General features: G+C 34.6%; 4 protein-coding genes and 1 pseudogene across 8 annotated transcripts; 4 read left to right on the top strand and 1 right to left on the bottom strand.

The window, feature by feature from the left end:
• Positions 1 to 484: 484 nt before the first annotated feature.
• Positions 485 to 3136, top strand: LOC150038306 (serine/threonine-protein phosphatase 7 long form homolog; annotated as a pseudogene).
• Positions 3137 to 4489: 1353 nt separating this feature from the next.
• Positions 4490 to 7543, top strand: AILP1 (aluminum induced protein with YGL and LRDR motifs). Its single transcript, XM_039022312.2, has 5 exons — positions 4490 to 4810; positions 6503 to 6743; positions 6832 to 6952; positions 7042 to 7151; positions 7260 to 7543. Exons 1-5 carry the CDS (start codon positions 4608 to 4610, stop codon positions 7293 to 7295), a joined length of 711 nt encoding a protein of 236 aa, XP_038878240.1. The 5' UTR covers positions 4490 to 4607; the 3' UTR covers positions 7296 to 7543.
• Positions 7544 to 7579: 36 nt separating this feature from the next.
• LOC120070474 (pfkB-like carbohydrate kinase family protein) lies at positions 7580 to 13499 on the bottom strand. 5 transcript variants are annotated; one of them, XM_090311571.1, is made up of 13 exons: positions 12791 to 13423; positions 12498 to 12547; positions 12210 to 12379; positions 11814 to 11890; positions 11575 to 11684; positions 11372 to 11486; positions 10541 to 10603; positions 10252 to 10415; positions 9532 to 9593; positions 8489 to 8555; positions 8265 to 8330; positions 8036 to 8164; positions 7580 to 7954 (listed from the first exon to the last, which is right to left on the bottom strand). In XM_090311571.1, the coding sequence occupies exons 3-13, from the start codon at positions 12298 to 12300 to the stop codon at positions 7927 to 7929; spliced, it is 972 nt and encodes a 323-aa protein (XP_090167697.1). In that variant the 5' UTR covers positions 12301 to 12379; positions 12498 to 12547; positions 12791 to 13423; the 3' UTR covers positions 7580 to 7926. The 5 variants fall into 5 exon arrangements, with proteins under 5 accessions (XP_090167697.1, XP_090167700.1, XP_038878236.1 ...); XM_090311574.1 differs by having other exon boundaries at positions 12670 to 12796; XM_039022308.2 differs by lacking the exon at positions 12498 to 12547 and having other exon boundaries at positions 12210 to 12446; positions 12791 to 13499.
• A 1013-nt stretch (positions 13500 to 14512) lies between these two features.
• On the top strand, positions 14513 to 20624 carry ECR1 (E1 C-terminal related 1). Its single transcript, XM_039041853.2, has 9 exons — positions 14513 to 16777; positions 16874 to 17037; positions 17691 to 17893; positions 18009 to 18241; positions 18322 to 18384; positions 18465 to 18521; positions 18709 to 18830; positions 19757 to 19874; positions 20049 to 20624. The coding sequence occupies exons 1-9, from the start codon at positions 16676 to 16678 to the stop codon at positions 20334 to 20336; spliced, it is 1350 nt and encodes a 449-aa protein (XP_038897781.1). The 5' UTR covers positions 14513 to 16675; the 3' UTR covers positions 20337 to 20624.
• Positions 20625 to 21266: 642 nt separating this feature from the next.
• LOC120085708 (uncharacterized) lies at positions 21267 to 23380 on the top strand. Its single transcript, XM_039041863.2, has 2 exons — positions 21267 to 22652; positions 22855 to 23380. Exons 1-2 carry the CDS (start codon positions 22530 to 22532, stop codon positions 23107 to 23109), a joined length of 378 nt encoding a protein of 125 aa, XP_038897791.1. The 5' UTR covers positions 21267 to 22529; the 3' UTR covers positions 23110 to 23380.
• The last annotated feature ends 3236 nt before the right edge of the window (positions 23381 to 26616 follow it).

Below are 26616 nucleotides of genomic sequence, written 5' to 3'. Positions count from 1 at the left end.
CAAATGTTTTCCTTTCCCCCAGGTAGCGGTCAAATCCTCAGAGGATAGCTCTGCATCTGCTCTACCACTAAAGGATAAAGATATTGTAACCCGTCGGTTTAGGTGGTTACTATAAATATTGTACACATGTTTTCGTTGTTCATATAAGGACTAGGGTTTTTGGGCTTTGGGACTTTTAAATCTAGTGTTGTAATGACTCTAAACATGTTTTGTTTCTAAATTAATAAATTTTTGGCCTAAAGACATTCCGCTGTATATGAGTTATATATTGGTATCAGAGTTATTCCGCAAGAGTTATTAGACAGTAAGTGTCAACCAAAAGGTTGATAACTGCTGCAATCACGCTCTTTCCTAGGCTAAGAAGGTGGTCTGGGACGGGGTGTGACATATACATTATTCTTTTAATTAAGTTGTATATTATTCTTCTAATTGAGAAACAAATATTTTTTTAATTGAGAAATAAATATTTTTTTTTTTTCAGATTATGGCTTTAAACCTAGAACCTGTTGATCTCGATATTTTGTACGACCAGTCCATTCATCGATCATCTGTTGTATGGCGAGATCGTACTACTGGAGAAATATCTTGCAAGCGTCGAGAGGCAGTTCTCCAACGCACTATCCCACTCCACCCTCGAATACTACCGCTACTGCGCACATCTAGATTCTATGGGGTTGCCAGATTAGGATTTATTCAGTTGGACTGACATCTATCACAACCTTGGTCGAGAGATAGAGGCCCGAGACGTATACATTTCATATGTCTATTGGAGAGTGTACTATCACTCTACAAGACATAGAAGTGTTGTTGGAGTTACCTATTGACGGTGAGCCAATGACCGGAGTGATGTATGATGACTGGTCAAAAGTTTGTCAACTGTACCTTGGTGCGACCACACCTGCCGACAAGATTAAAGGATCGAGGTTAAGTTTAATATGGTTAGGAATACAATTTCGTGAGCTCACAGATGATGCAGACGAAGAAACCGTCATAAGATATGCACGAGCATATATACTACAAATGATAGGTGGAAGTCTGTTTTCAGATAAATCAAGTCATTTTGTTCACTTGATGTTCTTGCCACTGTTAGCTAACCTCCATGATGCGGGGCGGTATTCGTAGGGTGGAGCATGCTTGGCATGGTTGTATAGACAATTATGCAAAGCAACAAAACCTGAGGTTCGAGAGATAGTTGGGCCTCTCATACTTTTGTAACTATGGGCTTGGGAGCGATTTCCAACAATGGCTCCACAGCTACAACATGTTAATGACGCTCAGTTAGTTGGACGAGCCTACGGTTCTCGGTATGTTGTTTTAATTCAATTTAATTTTTATATCACTGATCTAGTTAATTTAAATTCTAAATTATCAATTTAAAAATTTAGGTGGAGAGACAAATTTTGTGTGACTAGGACAGCCACACATGTAGTCAGCCAGTATAGATACATGTTTGATCTGCTTCAACCTGAACAGGTACATTACACTGAACTTAATTGATTATTTTATACACATTTTTATTGTATTTGTCTTTAATATTCTCTAATATAATATTTTGTGTTTCAGGTTATTTGGGAGTCGTACAAAATTATTATGCATACTTTGCCTAATTTTTGTACGAATGGTCAAAACATATGGCGGACGATGAGTCCTCTCATATGTTTTCACATTGGTGAGTGGCATCTTCCTGACAGGGTGATGAGACAATTCGGTTTTCAGCACGATGTCTCATCGCTTTGTAATACTGAACCCTTACTGCATGATATTGACTTAAGGATTGGAGATTGGTCCGAAAAAGTTGCACATTTGGTAGTGCGATGGCACTATCGTGCAAGGTTTATTGCAGTGGGGGTTTCTCTTGAATAGTTTGACACAGATGTCACTCCAAAATATATTCATTGATATAATAATATCACAAGGCACTACTTCACTCGTCCGAGAGTAGCTGTGGGTCATCTGGTAAATGAATGAATATTATTTAATTATTTTTAATTTAAATTTATTTTAAATAATGTCTAATTGTTTTATAATTCACAAAGATCAAACAACAGTAGACTCCGTGAGGTTGCGAATGATCCGAACCAGGTTCTTGCTATATGTAGTGACAACCAAAGCTATATGGAAGAAATTCATTATATGTATGATATACCTATTGTTCCTCCACCAGCTCCTAGACATAGAGGACCTATTCGGGAAGAGGATGAGTTTGATGAGGTTGCACATAATGTGGAAGAGTTGCCCCCTATGATGCAGACGCTGAGTCAAACTGATTATGTTAGTCCGATAATGATGATGCCAGCATTTGGTTCAGGACATTATGACTCAGAGGCTGGTCCTTCGTTTTCATACGTGCATGGGCATGGTCGGGGTCGTGGAGAGCATAATGAATATTTATATTATGAAGCGCCTGCAGAGGTACCAGAGCAACATCAAGAAGAACCCAAGCAACATCAAGTTCGAGTCGACGACGACAACCAGCTCGAAATTGACGACGTCCGCCTTGTGGGACACATCGATTTTTGTAATTATTTTTATATAAATGAGATATTTAATTTATATTTTTTATTTTTATGAGATATTATTTTTTTTAATTTATTCTTTTTAGAGTTTAAATAAAATAATAAAATATTTTTAGAAATTGTTTTTATAAAATGAAAAATTTTTAAAAAAAAGAAAGAAAGAAAGAAAGAAAAATGTGGAATGTGTAATAATTAAAAAAGAAAAAAAAGGCAAGGTCGAGGGTTCAAAATTCGACCTACCTTGGTCTAATTTTGAACCCTCAAGTTATTAAAAAATATATATATATTTTTACAAATAATTTGAAAACAACCTTATTTTCCTAAATAGTTTCTAAGAGGACAATATCCTTTTAATTTTCCCGTTCAAGGACTGTTATACAAATATTGTCCATGTGGCAGATTAAATAATATGATGAAATTTTCCTTAAAAAAAAAAAAAATTTGAGATAGCTGAAAATCTAAAATTAAAATTAATTCGAGTTACCTAAATACAAAAGTTAAATTATTTTTACCATTGATGAGGAATGATTTTGGTAATTAGTTACTATTAATTTTAGAGCTCGAAGATGATCGACTTATTTTCAGTAAAATTTCCTCAACAACCTCCGACAAAATCTTGAACTAAACTTTAAAGACACAATTTGAGAAACCTTAGTATAAGTCGATGTAATTTATGTAAATACTTTTTCTGATCGATTTTTCTATTTTTATATAACATACAACCAAGTTGCTCAAGACCTTTACCCTCACACCCAACAAGAAAATAGCATCTATAGAAATAAAACCAAAAATACCCTTTGAAAAATAAAATAAATATTAAAGTTAACCGAAAAATAAATCAAAATTAAATTATTTGAAAAAAGAAGAAACTAGATCTTTCTTCTTCCAAAAAAATAATTTGAAGAAATTTCACCTCACAAATAGCATAACTATTTATTTATAATTGGTTGCTAAGAGGAGAAAATTGAACTTGTGAATTTAGAAATTCAAACTTTTGATAATCGAAAATGTACGTTGAGTAATTTAGTGGATAGATTTTTTACTTATAAATAATTGTTAAGTTATCAATCAAAGTTGATTCATAGCTAATTGAATATTTAAAATTAAATTTACCAATAACAAAAACTCTACAATCCAAACATATAGTAAAATATTGGTAGTGAGACCAAATTAAAGGTCTTGTTATATTCAATGGTATGAAGTATCTTAAGTGAAAATTAAAGATAGAATTAAAATTTAAACAATTAATTAGTAAATAAACATAATTTAAACAATTAATTAGTAAATAAACATCATACACTTTTTTTTTTTCACTTTTTAAACAAGTAAAAATGTTTGTTATTTATATCATTAACATTAATGACATTTTGAAGGATTTTACTTCTTATATCGTTGTCAAATCTATGAACATATAGAAATATCAAAACATCAAAATCTAATATCGACTATCAAAATATAAAATAAAAATTTTCATCTAAACTCTTGAGTTTGATTTAGTACCATGTGATTTTTTGTTTTTAATATTTGAAAAATAAGTTAGTAAATATTCAATTTACCTTTAAATTTTTTGTTTTATTATCTACTTCTCACTAAAATTTTTAGATGAAAAATTGTATTTATGTTAGGTGAGGTATTATCATTCAACATAACTTTGTCATAAAAAAAAAAACAGGTGCCCATCTATTCCTCCACGTCATCATCCTCAAGCCCAGGAATCATCGCCAGTCGGTGGGTCCCACCCGCCACATTTCAATCGCCTCTACACCTGGCTGCCTCCCACCATTTTTTTCTTTTAATCTCTCCTTCTCAGTCCACCGGTAACCTTTTTTCCTTTGAATTTTAAAAAATAATAATAGGTAGAAATTAAAATCAAAATAAATAAATAAATAAACAAACAAAGAGCGGTAAAATGACGAGAATACCCTCATCATCTCCTATATATACCAACAAAGCAAGCGATCACTCATCCATGTTCAGGCTTCTGATATTTCTACCTTCACCAATTCCATAAAAACAACTCTCTGTATTTTTTTTGTTTTTTTCTCTTTTTCTTTTTTGCTTCATTTGGGTTTCTTTTTTGAAAGTAAAGTCATGTTGGGGATATTCAGCAGTTCCATCATGTCGCCACCGGACGAGTTAGTCGCCGCCGGCAGCCGTACGCCGTCGCCAAAAACCACATCGGCGGCTCTCTTGAACCGGTTCGTCCAGACCAACTCCTCCGCCGTATCTCTGCAGCTGGGGGACCACGTCCAGCTTGCTTACACTCACGAAACTGAATCCGTCTTATGCCCCAGGTAAATTACTCCATTTAATTTCCTACACTCCCTTTTACGACGTCCTTTTAAATCCACCACCGCCGTATCGGAATCTTTTTTTTTCTTCTCTCTTTCGAATTACAACTAGTAAAGTAAATGAAATCGAACTACGGTCAGATCGGTGATCGGACGGTCCAGGGTGACGGAGGCTTTTAATTCTTCGAATCTCCGCCGTTTAATTGATGGTTGTTTGGTTGCTGAGAAAATTGGAAGCAAACCGACGAAAATATATCTTGGAATTGTCGGTCTTCTCTGTCGGCGTCTCATAATCTCGATTAAATAACAATTACCTTTTAAGTACAATAATTAAATTTAGTATCTACAAATCTGAGCATAGAAAAAACAAAGAAACAAATTTTAAAAAAATTATTATCTAGATTAAATTTAATTTAAATTAGCAATAATTACCTTTTAAGTACCATAATTAAATTTAGTATCTATGATGAATCTGAGCATAGAAAAAACAAAGAAACAAATTGGGGAAAAAAATGTTTCTGTTGAAGAAATTGTAGTGAAAATATTGGTGGTTGCGATTTGTCGATCCCATGGATAGCGTGTGTGGCACGTGCGATCAAGGTCACTGGATACTCTCCTGACTAAGTATGTCTAACAATAATCCATTAGCGTTTTGACACGTGTGACTAGTTTTTGTCCTCTTCCTGAAACCTATCCAATGGACTAATAGCATAAAGTAAATATTTCTTTTTTTTTAAAAAAATTGTGCCTCTACTATTATTTAGATGGCAATTAGTATTTAGTATCCATTTAAATAATTGTTCTTTATTCTTCATTCCCTTTAGTTGCTTATCAATCCTTTCTTTTTTTTTAAAGTGGATTACCAATACACTTAACAAGATAGGATTTTAGTTGCTTAAAATATAAATGTTGGCATTTTTAACCGCTAGTAAATGTAGACTTTTAGTCTAATCCTAACCTAGCTTAATAGACCAGATAATTATTACTATCTCAAATTAGATTCATCCATATGCTTATAATCGATTTTTCTATAGAAAACACCTAATAATAATGTCACGTGACAATTTAAAAATATATATATTTTTTATTTTTATTTTTAGTGTGTTAAGAAAATAGAGCATGGCTATTTATTACCCTTTTACGTAGATGATGAATATTTCAAACTAACTTTTTCAATTATAGAGATTAGTATTCAAACTTTGTAAACCTCAATATAACTTAAATAATTAGAACTTTGGTTAGAAACCCAAATCTCATATCTACCCGTCAAACTAGGAAAAAGAAAATTTCATAAAAAAGAGATATATGATTTAACAATTGTAAATCAAGAAGCAAACCATCAACTAAAGTATCATAGAGCCATAAAAAAAGTACCACGTAATAGTCGATATATTGTTCTCTTTTTTCTGTTATAGGTTTTTGGTGCATAAAGGTTGCAAATTTTTTAAAAAATCATTGGTAAAATAATCTTAAAGAAATACGGTTCACGTAACTCGTAATTAATGCTTATTATTGGATTCAATCAATGAAGTAGTTAGAGTAAAATTTCGCTAATTTGCCAATCAAAATTCAACCCTTGATGAACGACACGTGGAAGGCAGAGATGTCAGTCCCAAAAGGAAAAGACCAAAAAAAAAAAAAAAAAAAAACAATTAACTGATTAATTAATGAATTCACTTAATTACGTGACGACAGATCGTTCGCGGTGAAGGACGACATCTTCTGTTTATTCGAGGGAGTTTTGGACAATTTAGGGAGCCTCCGGCAACAATACGGCTTAGCCAAATCGGCGAACGAGGTGATTCTGGTAATCGAAGCTTACAAGGCCCTCCGTGACCGGGCCCCCTACCCGCCCAGCCACGTCGTCGGCCATCTTAGCGGCAGTTTCGCATTCATCGTCTTCGACAAGTCCACCTCCACTCTCTTCGTCGCTTCTGTAACTCTCTCTCTCTTCCCCTTCTTTAATTGCTTTCTTTCATGTTCATTAGGAATGAATTAGGGTTTTGTTCTATGAATCTTGATAGGATCGGAATGGGAAGGTTCCGTTGTATTGGGGAATCACTGCCGATGGTTACGTGGCTTTTTCCGATAACGCCGATCTGCTCAAAGGCGCTTGCGGGAAATCGCTTGCTTCTTTCCCTCAAGGTTGATTAGATTCCTAGACCCTTTTGAAAGCCTGTGTATCTATACAAAGCTTGTTCTGTAATGAATAATAGAGGGTTTTGTTTTTGTAGGGTGTTTCTTATCTACAGCAGTTGGTGAACTGAGATGCTATCAGAATCCTAAGAACAAGATCACTGCTGTTCCTGCTAATGAAGAAGAGATATGGGGTGCAACATTCAAAGTAATTCTTTCATTTTTTGGAAGGGTTTTCACAAAAAACAATCAAATCCATCACTGAACTACATTTCTAAGAGTAGTGTTTTTTTTTGTGGTTGGTGTTGTTTTTCAGGTGGAGGGGCCTGCAGCTTTGGCAGCCACACGGTGAGGAGATTTTATAATAGCGCGGTGGAGATTTTCATATATTTGTGTTTTATTTGTGGTTGAGAATGCAGATCAGAAGAGGGGGGTACCTAACAGACAGAGATGTGTTTATGTCTGAACAGCTGAGGAAGATGGGTGTTGTTTTTATCTGTGTTCTTTTTGCTTGTAATCTGATGTAAATCCCTTTTGCTTTTGATGTAATAAAGTTTGTGACTTTGTAGAATTATAAATGGAAACTTGAATTTCCCACCACTCTTTATGTTTTGGCCATTTTCAACCACCTGTTCGTATCAAATGTATGGATGTCATTAACATCTGAATCACAACATAATGCAAAGTCATGTAATGTTGAGACGCATGAACAGTAGCCTCAAAATTATTGAAAATTTTGTCTATGCTGATAGGATAGCCTAAAAAGTAAAAACCATAGATATTGTCCCTACCTTTGTCTGTTCTTACTGCATGACACAATCTCTATTCGATTAGACATTCCCCATTTAATTAGTTTCAAGTTCAAATCCCACTAGACAATATAGAACCTGATGGTCAAATTTGTAGTATAGCAAAACATTGTACAGGCACGATGGATCATTTCACGAGTATCTTCAGCACAGTTGCAAGATCAGCGGATACAATTAGTGAGCTGGAGAAATGTCCTCTAAACTGCAAAAAGAAGGAACCAATATTAGAAGCAGATTTAGTTTTTACATTGAAATGAACTCCCTTCCTTAAAGCTGACAGTACCTTCTCCACAAGAACTCAATGATATCAGTAGTAAGGGTTGATCTTTTCTTGTTCTCAAATGCAAGTGATGCAGCCCTTCTAAGTAAAGCAGATCCAGCAATGCACCCCAACACTGTTGGATTCTTTAGACTAAATGTGAAAAGGGTTCCACGTAAAACATTATAGGGAATCAGTATTTGTCATAGGAGATCGAAATATCATCAGATGAGGTTTAAATTCTACAACTTGCCTGGTAGCCAAATTCCCATCTGTTACAAAACCTTGTCGCTGGGCCCAAGATACGAAAACTGCAACACTGGACCACAGGGGGAAAGAAAAGAAGAACGACAATAGAAATTCAGGAACTTCAGGCTTCTTGGCTCTTTGTATTAAGGACGATAAATAAGCTGTTGGAAAAAAAAAAATGGAAAACCATATTCACCAAGAACAATAAAAACACATGGCAATACTTGCCTTCCTGAAAGTATATCACCTTGGCCACCACAACGGCGGGGAGAACCATAAATGCTCACTGATTTGACTGCATCAGGTGTCACATGATTTCACTAAATGGAAGAATCAAGTATAATCTAGCCAGGAAGAAACTTTGACAACATATTAACATTTAGGTCTAAAATCACTTTTAAGTTCTAGATTTTTATAATTCAGTCTCTCAACTTTTAGCATGTAACAATTTAATTCTTGTACGTTAAAATTTGTAATGATTTGGTCTCTATCGTGAAAAATTATATTAAGATAAAATGATATTTTTTTGCATAGATGGATTTATTATAAACTATGAAGTCTACAACATTGAATTAGAAAAATTGACAATTAATTTTGATGAAATCCTTCACCATAAGAGTTAAATTGTTGCAAATTTGAAGTTTAGAACTGAATTGTATGAAAGTATAAGGAATAAATTGTCGCAGACCTAAGTTCAAGATTGCTTTCATGAAAGTTTAAGGACCAAAAGTGTTTTTTAACCTAATAATTACAACATCAAAGAATCTCCAAATTCCTATATTTACATGGACATTAAGACAAGGTGAAAACTGAACCAAAATTCCTCTGAAATCCACAGAAATTGGAATGACACTTCCAATCCACATTCAATTGGGTTACTTCCACCATGGTAGCAGGATAACAGCATAGGGTACCATAAGAGAGAACTTTATCATTTTTTTTCCTAATCTGACCAAATAATAAAGTTCAGCGCAACTTGAGGTGGGTTGGTGACACAGTGACTAAGAAATCAAAGAAAAGAAACATTGAATGTGTAGCACTTTTATAACATTAGCATGGAAAATAAGGGAAATTTTAAAAATAGAAAAATAAGGGAAACTATTTACATAAAGTAGCAAAATTTTAATATTCTTTGATAGATGTTGATAGACGCTGATAGAAGTCTATTAATGTCTATCGGTATTTTTTTTTTGCTATTTTTGTAAATAGTTTGATATTTTTTCTACCTGTGAAAATTTATCTGGTATATATATTTTTGTTGTAATCAGTACCTGTCTCACCGTCACTAATGAGGTCAGCTCTCCCTTTCCTGAGGATAGTTAGGCCACCAATCCTGATCACGACCAAAAGTTTAGTGTCAAAGACTGGAAAACTGAATGAAATAAAAATGACACCAAGTAGAAGTAATACTTAATGATATTTGTTAGAACTTATAAAATAGGATGAAGCAAACCCACATAGGGGAAAACCATCTCCATCTATATTAGGCAACATGGAATCTGCCATGTGATTATTTATAGCTAGCTAAGAACAATTCCTTTGGCAAGATACAGTTATATTTTCATCCTAATGGTAAGTCTTTCATACTTCAGAAATAATTATGTCAAGAAAGATGTATGCACTAAATCGAAGGGTGATCAGACTATTGGAAGGATGGGACACACCACCAAAATATTCCACGATGAACCATTTGGCTAGAGATTTCAGAAATGTGCCGATAGTTAATAATAATATAGAGAAGCCTCAAACCATTATGGGCCCTGGATATGCAGTAACATCTATAGTGAATTCTGATCAGATGAAGTCAACCTCTCATCTGCCAACTTTTGTAAATATATGTACCTCACCAAGCAACTTTTTAATATGCAATCAATAATGTGGTGATTTCAGGGGTGTGGTAGGTAGCATCCATACTAGAGCGGTAAGCATGTCAAGACTGCATAATCATGACATATGAAACTCTATTCAAATGAAAAACATGCTGATTTTACCTTTTGGCAAGAGACAGCAATTGGTTAGGAGCATCTTGTTCATCAACTTCAGCAAGCAGCACATTTTTTACGAGACGTTTATATTCATTTACATTTGGAGTCAGGACCGCCAGGGGGTAATTGCTTACAAGGTGAAGATTGTCAGTGATAAGAAAGAGACCATCCTGATAAAGCAACAAACACAATCAGCAGTAAGCAGCCACCTATAAACCTGCTGAAGATGGCATACATGACAATAGTATAAACCAGGTAATTTCTTAAAATCATAGGTGCTTCGCTATATGCATACCCCATCAATGACCATCGGTATATTGTTCTGCCTTGCATGCCTTATGATTTCACTGACACAATCCTGAAATAATTTTGAACCATTAGAAAATTCATGGTGTCAAAGGCAAGAAAAGAAACATGCATAAAATATGATGCCTGCTTGAATACCCGATATACTAAGTCCAACAATCCAAAAGAAAATTATGAAAATGAAACAAGGAGAAGGTAATTAGATTTGAAATATTGATGCCTGTTTGAAACAAGTAGAAGGCAGTTAGATTTGAAATGTTATTTTCAACCTCAGGATAAGCCCTATAATTCATGTATGGCTACTTGTTGAAACAGTACATAGGCATAGCCTTACAGCCAAATTGACTGCCAAAACAACCGATGAATTAACTTCATCTGACCATTTTAGTGGGCTGCAATGGCAAAAAGGAGACTCAGAAAATCAAATTTCTTCCCCCCACCCTGCCTTTTTTTTTTTTTTTTTTGGTAATAAAGAGACTCAAAATCAAATCTCTTCCGTTTTTTGTGTCTATCTTTGAATTTCAATCGATTTGAGGCTCACACCAAATATTCAAAGGGTATCATGTTAACAAAATGAGACCTAATGCGACAAGTGAACTAAGTACGGACTTTCACCTTCTTTCACTCAGTAGTTAGCACGAAGGAAAATAGGAAAAGGTATTTTCTATATTCCACTTGCCAAATCTGTAGAAAAATATCATTTTATCAAAAATGTAAACTGAAGTTTGAAAGTCTGGAAGCAAGGATGAACCTAAAACTTGCAAGGACAAAATTGAAATCAGGAACTATGTAATTAGCCAAAAAGCAATAACGTAATCACCAGAAGAAATGGATCCCTTCCAAGGCCTGGACCAATCACAAGACAATCAAATCTTTCCAGCCACTTGTCAACCTCAGCAAGAACCCTTTCTGCGATGAACTTCTTTTCCTCATCTCTAAAACATCAGAACACATCAGGCAAATATCAAAATTTCTGCTTAATCTTTTTCAACCAGACCAAAATATAGACAAAAGTGGAAGCACCTGACACTGTATGATTCTTCTAGAACAGGATGCACAATTAACTCTGGACTATAGCTCTTTATGACAGGAGCAGCATCTTTTGTGCAGAAAACATGAGATAAATCTGCACCCTGGAAAGAAAAAACTAATGGGTTCTTATTCACCTTTGCAAGTAAAAAGAGGAAAGATTCAATAACCAAATAGAAAATATAGAACAAAACTTTCTATCAAGCAAAGCAAGAAAAGGAGTCTGAACTAACAATTTTCAAAGCTGATATAGCAGCAAAGTAGGGAGCACCTGTGTACTCACGACATCCACCAATAACAGCTATCTTCCCTGACATACAGATATAGATTGTTAATTAGAGGACTTCTGAGAAATCCTCAAACCCGACATTGGAAAAGCATAAAATGCCACAAGTTACAATTGGAAGACAAAATTAAAACTAGCACCAAAGAACAATATTCAAATTGAGTTAGCAAAATCTACCGAGTAGCCAAAAACTACTTTGAATTTTTGACTTACCATAAAGTTATAGCAAACTAATTCATGACAACAGAAAAACTTCAGTATTTCTCAATCAATGGTTCATTGCAAGTAGAAAACAAAAGAAAAACCAAAGAAGTACACACTACACAGTGTCTTGTGACCTTACCCGCCTGGCCTTTGTATCTATTGGGATCAAGACTAGGTGTAATTGCTCTTAGAATGTTCGCAGCATCAGCCTCAATATAACCTCCACTCATGGCTTTGATTTGTTGCCTTTTATTCTGATAGGTACAATCACCGAAACCTCCAAGAGACCTTATCAGGAACTGTTGCCTTCTAAACACAGCCGAGGAAGCCAACATTCAATAACTTTGGAATATCGATTCACATTAACTGATTAACTCTGGACATGATGAAATCAAATTAGTAACGTCATCCTATGGAAAATCGATACCTTCTACCATTGCGACAGAAACGAGACTTTAATTCGATTCATTCAAACTCCTAGGCATTTCATTTCAAGATCCATTAGAAATAACTCAAATAAAACCTTAAATAGAATCAGAACCATCAATCACCGTCATTTTGTAACTCAAAACCATGGCAAATATAAGAAAATTTGCAACCTAAATCAGTTCCGATATCGAAGAAGAATCGTTCGATGAAAAGAATTAGAAGTTAAACTAATGCCACAGAAAAACGAGAGTCGAAATTCAAATAAGGATATGGAGAAAATTTTCAGAGTACCTTTTAGTTTTTCGCCTTTCAACGAAAGAAGAAGAAGAAGAAGAAGAAGAAGAAGAAGAAGAGTGATAACACGAGGAAGGTGGCGTGGCAGAAAGTCAGCTTCCACGTAGAGAGAGGTTTTGACTCAGCTACGTCGACATGTAGTCGCACGCTTGTTCCGTTCGTTGTAGAAATATCGACATGTCGTTCAAGTTCAACTCACACTTTTAAGTACAGTGGAGAGAGAAATCAACATAGACACAACGAAATGATGTCGTTTTTTTAGGGACGGCGGCGAAGAGAATCGATGAAGGAAACGGCGAAGTTGAACGCGGCGAGGTCCGGCTTGGTGGTTATCGGAGCTCTGGCCTTCGGATACCTGAGCCTACAGCTCGTGTTCAAGCCCTACCTCGAGAAAGCTCAAAGTTCTCTTCAACATCCCGATTCCGAGCCCTCTACAATTCCAAAAGACGCTATTTCAAAACGCGATGATTAAGCTCAGTCTTCGTTATTTTGCTTCGGTATGTATAGATTTAGCTTAGCGAGAATGCCGCTTTAGAGATTACCTGGAAATTTCTCCGTTTCAAGAGATTTTGAGAAACAGAAGAAGGATTCATTGCTATTATTTCACTATTTTTTTTCCTTCTGTTTCATGATGTTCAGATTAATGATTCATCATATGATGATATTGAATATATTCTTCATGGTAATTACTAGTTTGGAAGAAATTTGAGCTTTCTTCTTGGAAGGATTCTTATCCGAAATGATTGCCACCAACAATAGTTTCTGATTTGTCTGTGTCTCAACCACAATTAAGTTTTGTTTTTTTTTTCTCTTTTATCATTGATTGGTATCTTATTGAATGAATATAATTGGTGACATTTGCTTCAATCTCCCTAGTACATAAAAGGATTTGTAAATCTTGTTCATATACATTCTGTTGGAGGAATTACAAAAAAAAAAAAAAAAAAAAGGAAAAAAAAAGGAAAATTGCAGTAAATATTAAGAAGAAAAACTCAACAGTAGGTTGAGCCATGTGGATCTCACTCTATTGAAAGAGATTCAAGCCGTCTGTATTACAATGTTATATAAATCAAACCACTTTGTATTGAAAAGTTGAACTCAAAGGTCCACAACTAAGAATGTCCATATTTTGGCAGTAATTTGCTATCGTCAATTTCTTTCTTTATCTACTTTCTCATATTTGTTGACTTTCGTCACATCACCTTCCTTGTGTTATCATTCCCTAATCCACTTTGCACTGTAAGGAGACAAATCGGAGAAAGTAGAATAGGAAAGAAAATTGAAGATATTGTATTTGTTGTTATGATTTTGAGAATAAGGTAAGAAGGATATTTGTAGGAAAATTTTAAAACTAGAAAATTTAATACAAACTTTAAGTAATTAAATTACAAACTTTTAACCTTTCTTACAAGTACCTTTTTCACTCCATTAGATAAAAGAACAAACATCTTTTAACTTACGTTCTCATTTAAAAGTTAAAAACTTCTATAGTGAATAAAAGTAAGTTTTATAAATGTTACAACACATTCCCTTTGGTTCTCAAGCCTCTGAGTTTGAAAAGGATCTCTTAAGTTCATCAAAAGATTCATCAAATGTGATTGAGTGGCAAAAACTTCTAGATAGGTTTGCATTTTCCACTCTCTCTGTGGTTTGATGTTTCATCCATCACTGTCTTTCAAAATACTGGATTTAGTAATGTGGTTGCACCAAGCTCCCTTTGACCTCTTCCCTTGTATGCACTTAGAATGTTGGGTTACATCTGAGATGCCGAGTTCGAGATGTGGGTGTTCGAGATTACAGGAATTAATCACCAGACTACTTCCAATTCTACCAAAGTTGGTCATCTTGGGGCGGTGTGTCTCTCAGGAGAATAGCACCTAGTGGGTCGAAACCAGGTACCCTGTTTAGCATAAAGAAGAAAGAAAATAGTTGTTACACCAGATCAATCCTATGAATCCCAATCTGCAAATGTTTGAGTAACATCTCTAGTTAAGTCTCTTTGATTCTGTTCACTTGTTGTCATTGTAGAGAGGCCGTGTCCTTTTATAGCATCTAACTAGAACTGTTTTTTGTGTTGAGAACCGAGTAGTTTCTGTAGAAGATTGAATATTGTTTGATAGGAAAGGTTGGTTGTAGTTCCGAGTTTTTCCTGTTGGGCAACAGAACTCACTCTCATATTTGAGAGCATCAACTTCATTGCAACTTGTGAGAGAGAGAGTGATGGAGGTTTGAGGACTCGAGAGGGGAATTTATGAAGGGAAGACAGTTGTAGAAAAGAGAGAGAATTCCTACAGAAGAGAAGACACTAACGAAGGGAAATTCTTTTTGCCGAGAGTCACTAAGTTAGAGTCGTCACCATGTTGTTCACGGTCGCAACTAAAAATGCTTCAAAGCTTAGAATATCTTGTCTATGGTAGGATTTCTCGTGCCTTTACTACTTGGACTAATTAAGATAACAACATAGTTAAAAAGAATTTGCCAAAACGGACACATTTGAAACTATTTAGGAAAATAAGAAATTTTTTTTTGAAACTTTTGAAAGTTCGGGAGTATTTCTTAAACAAAAGACTAATGATTTCCATCCAAAACTAATGGTAAAGATATTTTTTTTAATTTTTTTTAAAGTTTTAAGGATGTTTCTTAAACTTTTGAAAGTCTAAGAGTATTTTTTATACAAAATATTAAATTTAGGGGCATTTTGTATAGATTAGACTTATTTTTTACAATTAGATATATACAACAAGATTTGTTCAAGAGTATGAGTTTGACTCAACGATATATGTCGATGTGATGTTGAAGACAAAAATATTGGGCGATTGAAATTCATTGAAGGGTGGTGTCAAAAGATTGATTCATATATCCCAATATACATTGAATGATGAAGTAATAATTTGAAATGATTAATATTTTTTCCCACAATTTAGAAAATCATGTCTTCAAATATAATATTATAGAATTTAAGTGTACCGCTGAACAAATTATTTTATCAATCAGTGTTTTATTAATGTTGTCCGTTAAAAAAATATTGCAAAGTTAAAATCAAATCTGAGTGGTTAGAGGTTTAAAATTCAAAATCTTACATTTTATTACATTAAAATAATTATAAATATCATAAAAAAAAAAGGTCAAGTTATCAATTGATCAAGGCATTTATTAGCATATTATAGGCTAATGAGTTGATCTATCGCCACAACTATTTTTTTTTTTCGCTCTCCTACCTCTCCTTGAACCCTATTTGATTGGCTAACACAATAATCTGTGTTTTCTTTTTTTTTTTTTTTTTTGGTTTAAAAAGCGAATTTAACGAAACATTTAACCAAAAAGGACATGAACTATAATTATAAATAAGAGCAATGCACTTAAGAATAACTGATGAAAATAAATTAAAATATTTAAAAAATAAAGAATTAAAGTACAAACAATTTAGTGAGATACATACAAATATCAAAATTTTTGAATGGATGAGCTTTCACATAGGTCTTTAATAATAATCCACCCTCTATAAACGTATCTACTAATTTTCACAAGGGACGAATCATTAATCGTGAAATATTAGAAAAAGAAAATAATAATAATAAAAAAGACTCGTGGAATACATCTAATTATTTTCTTATAAATAAATAAAAACCGACGCGCGGGATTGGACTTTAACATCTCTTCCACAATCCAACCCGTATTGGCGAAATGCCACTGAGGTTGAGGGCGCTGCGACTCAATCCTGCGTGAGAACCAAGCTACTTCCGCTTCCACCCAAAATACCATCTTTCCTCGCTGCCCATTTCCACTGCCACCGGAAACCCCTTTTTACCTCTCTCTGCCCTTCTCTTTTACACTCCAAGAATTTCCACCGGCAGTCCAGAGTCGGCGCTGTAAAGCTGTCAAATGGCGGGCTCTATCGTCCAATCTAGTCGATCAAGGGACCTCGATAAGCTCCTTCTTAGGCCCGGTAACCTCATCGGCGCCAATTTCGAGCCCGGTTCCCAAGTGGGTACTTCTTCTTCACTCCGACATTTTTTCAAATACCTTGTCTTCACTACATGGTCTGCAATCGTTTTACCACTAAGTCGTTTTGCATTGCAGTTGAGGGATGACCTTCAACAGTATGTGAAAGTGTTGGTCATAGGTGCTGGGGGGTTGGGCTGCGAGCTCCTAAAGGACTTGGCTTTGTCGGGTTTCCGGAACCTGGAAGTCATTGACATGGATCGCATCGAAGTTACTAATCTCAATCGTCAGTTTCTCTTCAGGTTTCAACTATTTTCTGGACTCTATATGTATCTTTGGAATTCTATTCGTAGTGTGTTTTTTGATTGTTAAACAAACGGGGCGGCCCGGGGGGTGGGTGTAGAATCTCTATATTTTGTAGGGTGAATACTGTGCTCTAATGACTTTTCAAATTGATCTCTATTTCTAAGTTACATCCATTACTGACTGATGATATATATATATATATATATATATATATATATATATATGATTTTTATTGTAAAATCTGCACCGCTTCTAGGAATTCGGTGGAGCGAATGTCATATTTTACTTAACTGGAGCCCTTCTTACAGTAGACTTCCCTTTTTGTGGCTTCTCTTTTGTATGTTAATTTTTTTTCCCTCACTGAAAGTCCAATTTTTACATTAAAAATAAAGGGGAAAAAGTCGATGGATCGAATGTTCTTTTTATTTGACCATTTGTACGAGAATATTGAACCAGCCAAATAAGCATGATGCTTAAATAGATTTTCCTGAAAGATGGTTCTTTTCAGGATATTTTATTAATACGATATGATTTGACCTTGGACTCCTTGAGGAAATCACATTTCTCATATGTACATTTGCATATGGCTTTTCAATAGTCATGTGATTAGTATGGCAGTCGGGAGAATAACACTAAGGTAGCATTACAGGCTTGAAGATGTTGGTAAGCCAAAAGCTGAGGTGGCTGCAAAACGTGTTATGGAGAGAGTTAGTGGTGTCAATATTGTGCCACATTTTTGCCGGATTGAGGACAAAGAAATTGAATTTTACAATGATTTTCACATAATTGCACTTGGTCTTGATTCCATTGAAGCTCGAAGTTACATCAATTCTGTTGCTTGTAGCTTCCTTGGTATGCTATTCTCAAACTTGTGTTTTCCTTATGTCTCTTCACCATCTTGCTTTTGTTAAATGTTAAATGATGAACGAGAACTTCATGTCCTTTATTTTCCCTTTGCAACATCTAGAGTATGATTCTGATGATAATCCATTAGAAGAAACAATTAAACCAATGGTAGATGGTGGAACTGAAGGCTTCAAAGGGCATGCTAGGGTAATTTTACCAGGGGTCACACCATGCTTCGAGTGTACCATCTGGCTTTTTCCACCTCAAGTAAAGTTTCCATTATGTACTCTAGCAGAAACTCCTAGAACTGCTGCTCATTGTATCGAGTACGCCCATCTAATTAAATGGGATGAGGTAATACATTAGTTACCAGGATTCTCGTTGATGATTGTGAATGTATCCCTTTTGGATTTACCCAACCCCTTTTCTTTTAGGTTCATAGTGGAAAAGCTTTTGATCCAGATGATTCTGAACATATGAAATGGGTTTACAGTGAGGTACATAAGTTCCTGTAAGATCTGGTAATGCTTTTTAATTAGGGATTCTAATCTTCTAATTTATCTTCCCACATCTATAGGCTGTTAAGAGAGCCGAGCTTTTTGGCATTCCGGGAGTTACATATTCACTAACTCAGGTACATATTAGTCTGGGAATTTTCACACCACTGAAGTGATGATTATTTTATTATTAACTTTTTTATCTGAACTTGTGATTGTTCTTTTAGTAGGTACGTATTATCTGCTTGCACTTTTTGTTAACTACTCACTCTTTATCGTTTACAAATGCCCCTACTGATTTACATTTTCTAAGTGATCTTTAAGGGCGTTGTGAAGAATATCATACCTGCTATTGCTTCCACCAATGCAATTATATCAGCTGCATGTGCACTGGAAACGTTGAAGATTGTATCAGGATGCAGCAAAACTTTATCCAACTACTTAACGTGCGTACCGTTTCCTTTAACTATGTGACAATTCCTTTTCATTTTATTGTAGTACGGGCTTAATAATAATTTTGTGGTGCAACTTAATATTCTTTTCCTTTATTTCTCACTCGTAATTATTTAGGTATAAAACATGCCAGGTTGCTTTGAGACATTTGGATTTATTATTATGGATTCTTTGAGGGGAGCTGAATAACATATTGTTTAGAGGGTTGGATAGGAGTCCTAGTGATTTTGGTCCCTTCTTAAATTTCATGTTTCCCTCTATGCTCCGATTTAAAAAAACCATTTGTAAATATTCTCAATGCACTGCTTTGTATAGCTGAAGCCCCTTAAGTGAGGCTCCCTTCTTTTTGTGGGCTTGCTTTTTTCTATATCCTTCTCTTTCAATTTTTGTCGATGAAATTTGTTGTTGACATTTAGATTTATTATGTGCAGCATTTTTTAAGTACTTCACTCATAATCTAGCACTTAGCAGTGTGGTTTATGACTTTATGCTATGATTGCTATTTATTTTCATTTGTTTTTGGTTTTCATTATGGTCTGAAAGTTATATGGTTCTCATACTTCCTTCTAATTATTCTTGTTATTGTATTATTGAATTGATAAGTCAGTCAATGCCTTGTTAATGTAATGAACGCTTTCTGGTTTTTTTCCATTATTTATTTTCTACAGCTTTTAGATTTTTTTGAAGTCTAGCTTTCCATAGTCACCAATTTGTTCTTTCTATTAAGTGGGCAGTTTTTATTACAAATATATTATTTCTATGTTGGAACTTGAAGCTAGACTTGCGTGTGAATGACACAATTTTCATAAATCCTGCCTATATTTTTTAAATAGCCTTTAACATTGTGCCATTGTTTCCTTTTATTTGTGGCCTTACGTTCCAATTGCATTGAATTTAATGCCAAGTGATCTTTTTTCAGATATAATGGTGCTGAAGGTCTCCACACTAAAGTGACCGAGTTTGTGAAAGATAAGGACTGTCTTGTTTGTGGTCCAGGTGTTCTTATTGAGCTGGATTCTTCCATTACTTTACAGAAGGTTGGTTATTTCACTTACGCCACCTCTAGAATTTACATGTTATATGCATTATTACAGACGTATTGCTATATTCATCTTGTATTCAATTGTTGCTGTGTGAGTAAATTTCAGAATTTGAGAAATCTTGTTAATCCTTCGTGACGGCTCCTACCAATTTAAATTTGCATGAAACAGTTCATTGACCTGCTAGAAGATCATCCCAAGCTCTTGTTGTCAAAGGCAAGTGTCACGCATCGAGGAAAGAATCTATACATGCAGGCACCTCCTGTACTTGAAGAGATGACCAGATCAAATCTGGGCGTTCCACTTTTTGACTTGATGGGTAAAGTTTTGAAAGACGCAGTCCATGTGACTGGGGTAGCTTCTAAGAATGATAAGAAAACTTCCTGTCTTCGAAAATTACGTGTGGCTTTTAAGGGGGTTGACGGTGTTACGGATATGGACACTGCAAGTGGGGCGTAATTTTACGTTGCATTTTTATCTTCAAATTTGAGTCAGATGGCTATCCCCCCCCCTAGGACACGGAAATTAATGGAAAAAGGTTGACGTGGGGTCTGATCTATTCCCATTTTGTATAATTTTTCTCTTGTTCAAAGATTCCTGAAAAGAACAATAGAGCTGTGAATTTGTTGCCAGAGAAGACTGATGTATTGCACAATGATTTACTTCTTTCATCCCTCTACTTTAAGTAACCATGTGAATATTAACTGCTAACGATGATTATGACTTAACATAGTGGATATTTTTAAAGATTTTCCTGTCATTTGTATCAGCTTCAGCTTGAAAAAATAGGTAACAAGTCTGTTGCTATTGTATATTGAACAATGATGCCAATCCTTTGGGAAGATCTTTTTTTTTTTTTTTTAATCTGGTTAAGCAAAAGAGAGAGGAAAAGAGTATTGTTTTGTCCTTGGCCTTTTTTACTCCTTTCTACTGGTTTATGTTACATGTGTTGGAATAAAGGGTACATGACTCTCTATTTCAGTTACATCTTTTCAATTCCATGAGTTGCGCTTTTCGTGAATGAATGCATTTTTTCATTTTTAAACCAACTTGCAAAAGAGACATGACTAGTTGAATGACTACAGATTAGTCTATAAATATGTCTTTTCTCCAAATTGAAATTTTACTCCTTTTAAATTCATTGAAGTTTGGTTTGCTTTATAAAGTAGAGTTCGTTGGATCTTGTAGACTAGCTACCACTTTCGAAAGGTAACTTGTTTTATCTTGGGTGACAATTACTCTTGAAACTTAAGTAATAGAGTAAATAAAATTGTCTTAAGAAGACAACGTGAATTCGTTGGATTCAAATTTTCTTTGTATATGATGTTGATTTTCTGGTTTTATGTGATATTATTCTTATAACATGTTTACAATGAATTCTCTCACCAGCTGCTGATCCTAAAATCTGGTTGATTTGCTTGCTGAAGACAGGAAGTGATCTTGGAGAAACCAAGAGATTTACTGATGCTGAACATTTAATGCTATAGTAGAAAGAAAGAACTCTTTGATCTTACATTTACCTGTGGAGGCCTCCAATTCACAAAGAAAGTTGGGCAGCAAACATGGAGGGGGCCCTCTACCAGCTAGCAAACTGAGAGAAAATGCGGAACCCTACTATCGCCATGATTAATAGTTTAGTACTTTGCACATTTGGGTTCACCGTAAAGTGGATGAAAATAGTGATATGGATTTTAACGAGCCTTTGGAATATGTCATGTTCATTCGATTGTCTCTGCAGTTGACTGTAGAGGAGATTTGATTCCCCTTTTCTTTTTTCTATGTCAATATTTTATTAATGGATTTCCTGAAATTATTGAACATAGTCTAAGTAAAGGAGATATTTGGCTTAAAGATAAGATTTGTATATTTCGACCATCTAAAGATTAATTTCATGTTTGTAGTAGTGGCTTTATTTTCCTTGCATCTCTTTCTATCATTGTTTTATTAAAATTGTGAGCTAACCATCTCTTCATCGTCGTATATGTTTCTTGACACTACAAATGCAAGTGGACCTGCTAAAGAGATGTCCACCGACTCCTAGATCTAATGGTCTTAAACAACTTACAGATGCACGGATGAGTACCTATGACAGTTAGCTTAGCTAGTTCAAGTTGAGAGCCAGATAGATCCTCTCTTATTTATGACAATACAGATCATTTATTGCTTTTTTGAATACTTATCAAAGATTCTTGATCAGATCTTAAGTCGTCATATGAAACATGCTAATGAGATTTGCTTTGATGAATAGAGAATCCATTAAAGAAATGCTCTGGAGAAAACCCAAGTGCGCAGAAAGATTTAAGCCAATCTTTGGCTTGAAGATGATGGTGGTTGGTTTTGGGGATGATTTTTGCCGGCAACCGATCCTCATCTTTTCCCCAACTGGATAACACCATGTAATGATTCTTGTGGGGTCTGTAAACTTTAGACAGATTGGCCAGCTGTGGCCAATGACCCACCATCTCACATGCTCAGCCAATGTGGTTTTAACTCACCCATCACTGCCTTTTTCCTCCCATTCTAAATTCTATATATCCTGAAAGAGAGAGAGAAGAAAAGGGAAAAAAAAGTAATTCTCTCTTTAGTTCATTTGCTAACAGACACCCACCCAACAAGTTAACTCTCTTATTGCAGTTCTGAGTTTAGACAAACATGGAAGTTGCTGCTTTGGAACTTGAAGATGATTTGTTCTTTGCTGATTTGAGCAGACAGCTTTCTCTTCTTCTCATGGATGACAACGAAGACCCTCTCCCTCATCCACATGTTTCTCTTCAGGTAATTCCTTTTTCATCCCAACATGATAGCTCAGCAATTAAGACGTTATTACATTCTAGGTCGTAGGTTCAAATCTCCAACATGGGGTGGGATGCAATAGTATTGTCAATATTGAAGATCATAATAAGTTCTTTAAATCTCTCTGTTGGATTATATTTCTCTGTTGTGGATGTGAATTCAAACAAGTTTGATCAATTTGCAGGCTCTGTCTCATGGAGTGCACTACCCTACACGGCCACTGGTAGCACATGAACAAGCCACCGCCGCCGTTGCCGCTGCCTACAGTGGCGTAAGCAAGGGCACCGGCGTGTTCATCCCTAGGTCCCTGCAGCCTGCAAGAAAACAGAGGCGTGGAAGACATAATAACATAAAGCCAAACCGACAGTTTCATATCAGTATTGATGTGAACTCACGAGTATCATCCAACAACCATTCGATCCGTCCTAAAAAGGCTTGAGGATTCGAAGAATTCAAGGAAAAGGGTTATCATAATTCAGATTTAAAAAAATAATAATAATAATTCTTTCACCAAGTATTAAGTTAATGGTGATGACTGTACATGGAAGAAGAAGAAGAAGAAGCTAATAGTATTAGGCTATGTTAATTACTGGGTTGTTAAATTGGTTTATGTGGTTCATTGGAAGGTTGATTAACCTAAGGTTTGTGAACTTCCTCTCCCCCTTTTGTGAAAAATTTATGATTGTTCTAATAATATGCCAATTCCATTATCTCCCTCTCCAATTTTTGTTTTATGGGTTGTGAGTTGTAACTTTAGAGCAAGAGAGCTGTCTTGAAAGAAACATACTCTGTTTTGTTGATCTGAACCTAACAGAATAATTAGACTCTGCAAAAGCTGAGATGAGTTGAATTTATGTTTTGGGTTTTGGAGCGTTCAGATTTTGAAGAATATGCTCTTAACTGGCATCACTGCAATGGCACATGAGGAAGCTTTCATGATGCTTGAATACCTGTCTGGATCTTTGTAGCTGAGAAAGATAAAGAGAAAAACAGAGGAGAGAGAGAGATTTGTGAAGCTTTAACTTTGGATTTCTGTAAATTATTAACATTTACATATAAAGTATACCAAAATGATGGGTGTATTTATGAGGGTTCGATGGATCAGTCAAATATGTCTTTCAAACTATAGTCAATTTCATTTTTAAAGATAATTATGACAAACCGAAAGATATTTATACCCTTTGCTTATAACTTACAAGTTGTGTATAATATTTATTTTAGTGTTTAAATTTTAAAATGTTGTACTTTTATCACTAAATTTTGTGTTTTTTTATTTGGATCTTTTAGTATCAACTTGTTACATTTTTATGGTTGTATTTTGAGTTTAATTTTAATTTTGTCCATTTTTACTCTTGCTTTGCTACATTTTTATGGTTGTATTTTGAGTTTAATTTCTATTTTGTCTATTTTTACTCTTGAATTTTGAGTCCAATATTTTATATTTCACTTACAATGACTCAGTTTTAGTCTTTAGTGTTAACATTAAGTTAATCAATCAATAATAGTTATGATGTAAATTTTTGTTTATTAATTTTAATAGTGAGGAAAAACGAGTGAAATTAATTTAATTCTTTTAAATTACTCAATAAAAATTAATATCAAAGACTAAGAGTGTTCGTGGGTTGGGTTGGGTTGAATTTAGGAATATTTTAGGCTCAACGTTATGCTTCGGTTTGTGTATTTCTCTAACCCAAACTAACCCTTATTGAGTTATGAACCCAAACCAACCCAACCCATAAAAAATGGGTTGTGTTGGTTCTCTTCCAAATCTTTAGTTTTCTCTTCATATATGAGATTAAATCATTTGAAGTTGCATTATCAACACTAAATGAAAAAACTTTATCAATACCCCAATCCAATAAACAACATTCAATTATTTAACCAACTGTCTCTCCTTACGATAATTCAATATTCTTTTTTGTAAATTCTATTCCTAATCAACAAAATGTGCTGTAAGAACCATGTAATTGATGTTCAGTAAGGAAGTCCAAGTATCTGTTGTAAGGCTCACTCTTTGACCACTTTTGATTAAAGTTGATTTCAACAATTTTTTTCATCAACATGCATTTGATAAATATCCCTAGCAATTGTGATTCCTGCAGGAATATCAAACTTCGGACATGAAGCGTTACAAAATTCTTTAAACCCCTCCATCTCTACAAATCTAAATGGTAATTTGAACAATACTAGCATTTTAGCACATACATTTCTAACCCTTTGTTGACTAAAGGTAGTAGACAAAAAATTCATAGTGAAAGCACCTTTAATATCAGTTCATTCGAGTAAAAATTTAGTATGGTTTGCCCAATAGGTTTCTCTAAATGGATAATTTTTGCATTGTTTTCTCAAATGCTTCCATAAGATTCTAGTTCCACATGAAGAAGTGTCACAAGCACAATCATTGTCAGAGTAATTACATTTGCATCTAATACCTTTGGTGTTAGACTTTTTCATCTTTGTAAAGTGATCTCATACTAAAGATGATGACCTAGTTGGTTTTTTCTTGCCAATGACCGTCATTATTGATGGTTTAGAACATTCATCTGAAATATTTATAGGTGGTGATTCATTGTCGATTAACTCACTGTTTTCCATCTATAATATTACAGATAAAAAAAAAACAAAAATGTTTGTGAGCATAGGTGAACTATGAAGTGTGAACGAACGATAAATAATTATATAAAAAATAAAAAGAAGAAAAAGTGAGTTGGGTGGCAAACCAATGACGACGTGAAATTAAATAAATGGTGTGAAGCAACTCCGTAACATGAAGGCCGAACGATGAAGATTGAGAACGTCCAAGCAACTTGGAGATTGAAAACGTTTAAGCAACCTGCCAAACGAAACTCGGACGAATGTGAAGGCCAATAGGAAGAGTCGATGAACGGAACTTGGACGAACGTGAACTCGGAAACAAAATGGACGAAACTCGAACGAATGTGAAGGCCGAACGAACGATGAACTAGCATGAAAAAAATGAGAAGACGGAACGGAGGAGATGGAAGACGCGTGAAAAGTCCATCCATAATTCACGAATCCCTATGCAAAACATGTCGGCTAGGCACTGAAGGAGACAGAAGAAGACACATGAGCCATGAAGAAACCTTAAAAACCAGAGTGAAATAAGTAAAAATCTATGGTCTTTTTTTTATGGGCTACATGGGTTTGGTCGGTTAAAACCGAAATCTTGTCCTCTGAACTCATGAACTGAACCGACCTGCACGAGTTCACTGAAAAAAACCAAAGCAAACCATTTTTATTTTAGAACCAACCCAAACCAGTTGGGTTGGATTGCTCGATTTTTTCGAATCCTCGATTTTTCTTTAACACCCCTACCAAAGAACATAAAGCAAGTATACGTGAAAACTCAAAGAAAAAGAACGTAGATTTTAGAATCTAGAAAACAAAAGAGAACAAAATTCAAACCTAAAATGTAAAAATATATCATTTTAAAAATACCAAATAAAAAAATGATAATATACTAAAACCTAAAGATTAAATAAAAAAGATACAAAAAAAACTTCTCAACTAAAAAAGAAATCATTTTTAGAACAATAAAATTGCAACAACACCTTACTAAAGCTTGTGAAAGGATTAGAATTAAATCCTTGTTAATGGGTAGGTCTTTAAACTTGAACCAAATTTCTTATGTTGGTTTATAAGACTAAAGATTCAATTTGTACAATAATTAAATAGAGAAGTGGAGCAAACCCATCAAAACCAATTTCTATTTTTGGTGAAATTTTTTGGTTTGTAGCCAATTCTGTGGATAACTACAAACAAAAAATTAATATATTACAAATTTTATAAGAAAAAAGTATAAAAATGAACCGACCCAAACAGTAAGTATGAAAGTCATATCAACAACTTTAATTAATCAGTTTTCCTAGATGTTGAAAGAACCCCCACCACTATTTATTTAATATATATTAATATAGTATTCCCT

The sequence above is a fragment of the Benincasa hispida genome, chromosome 1 (genome assembly GCF_027475165.1).
Source record: "Benincasa hispida cultivar pf3 chromosome 1, pf3_genome.v1.1, whole genome shotgun sequence".
Taxonomy (NCBI): domain Eukaryota; kingdom Viridiplantae; phylum Streptophyta; class Magnoliopsida; order Cucurbitales; family Cucurbitaceae; genus Benincasa; species Benincasa hispida.
This window is presented reverse-complemented; position numbering and strand designations above follow the sequence as displayed.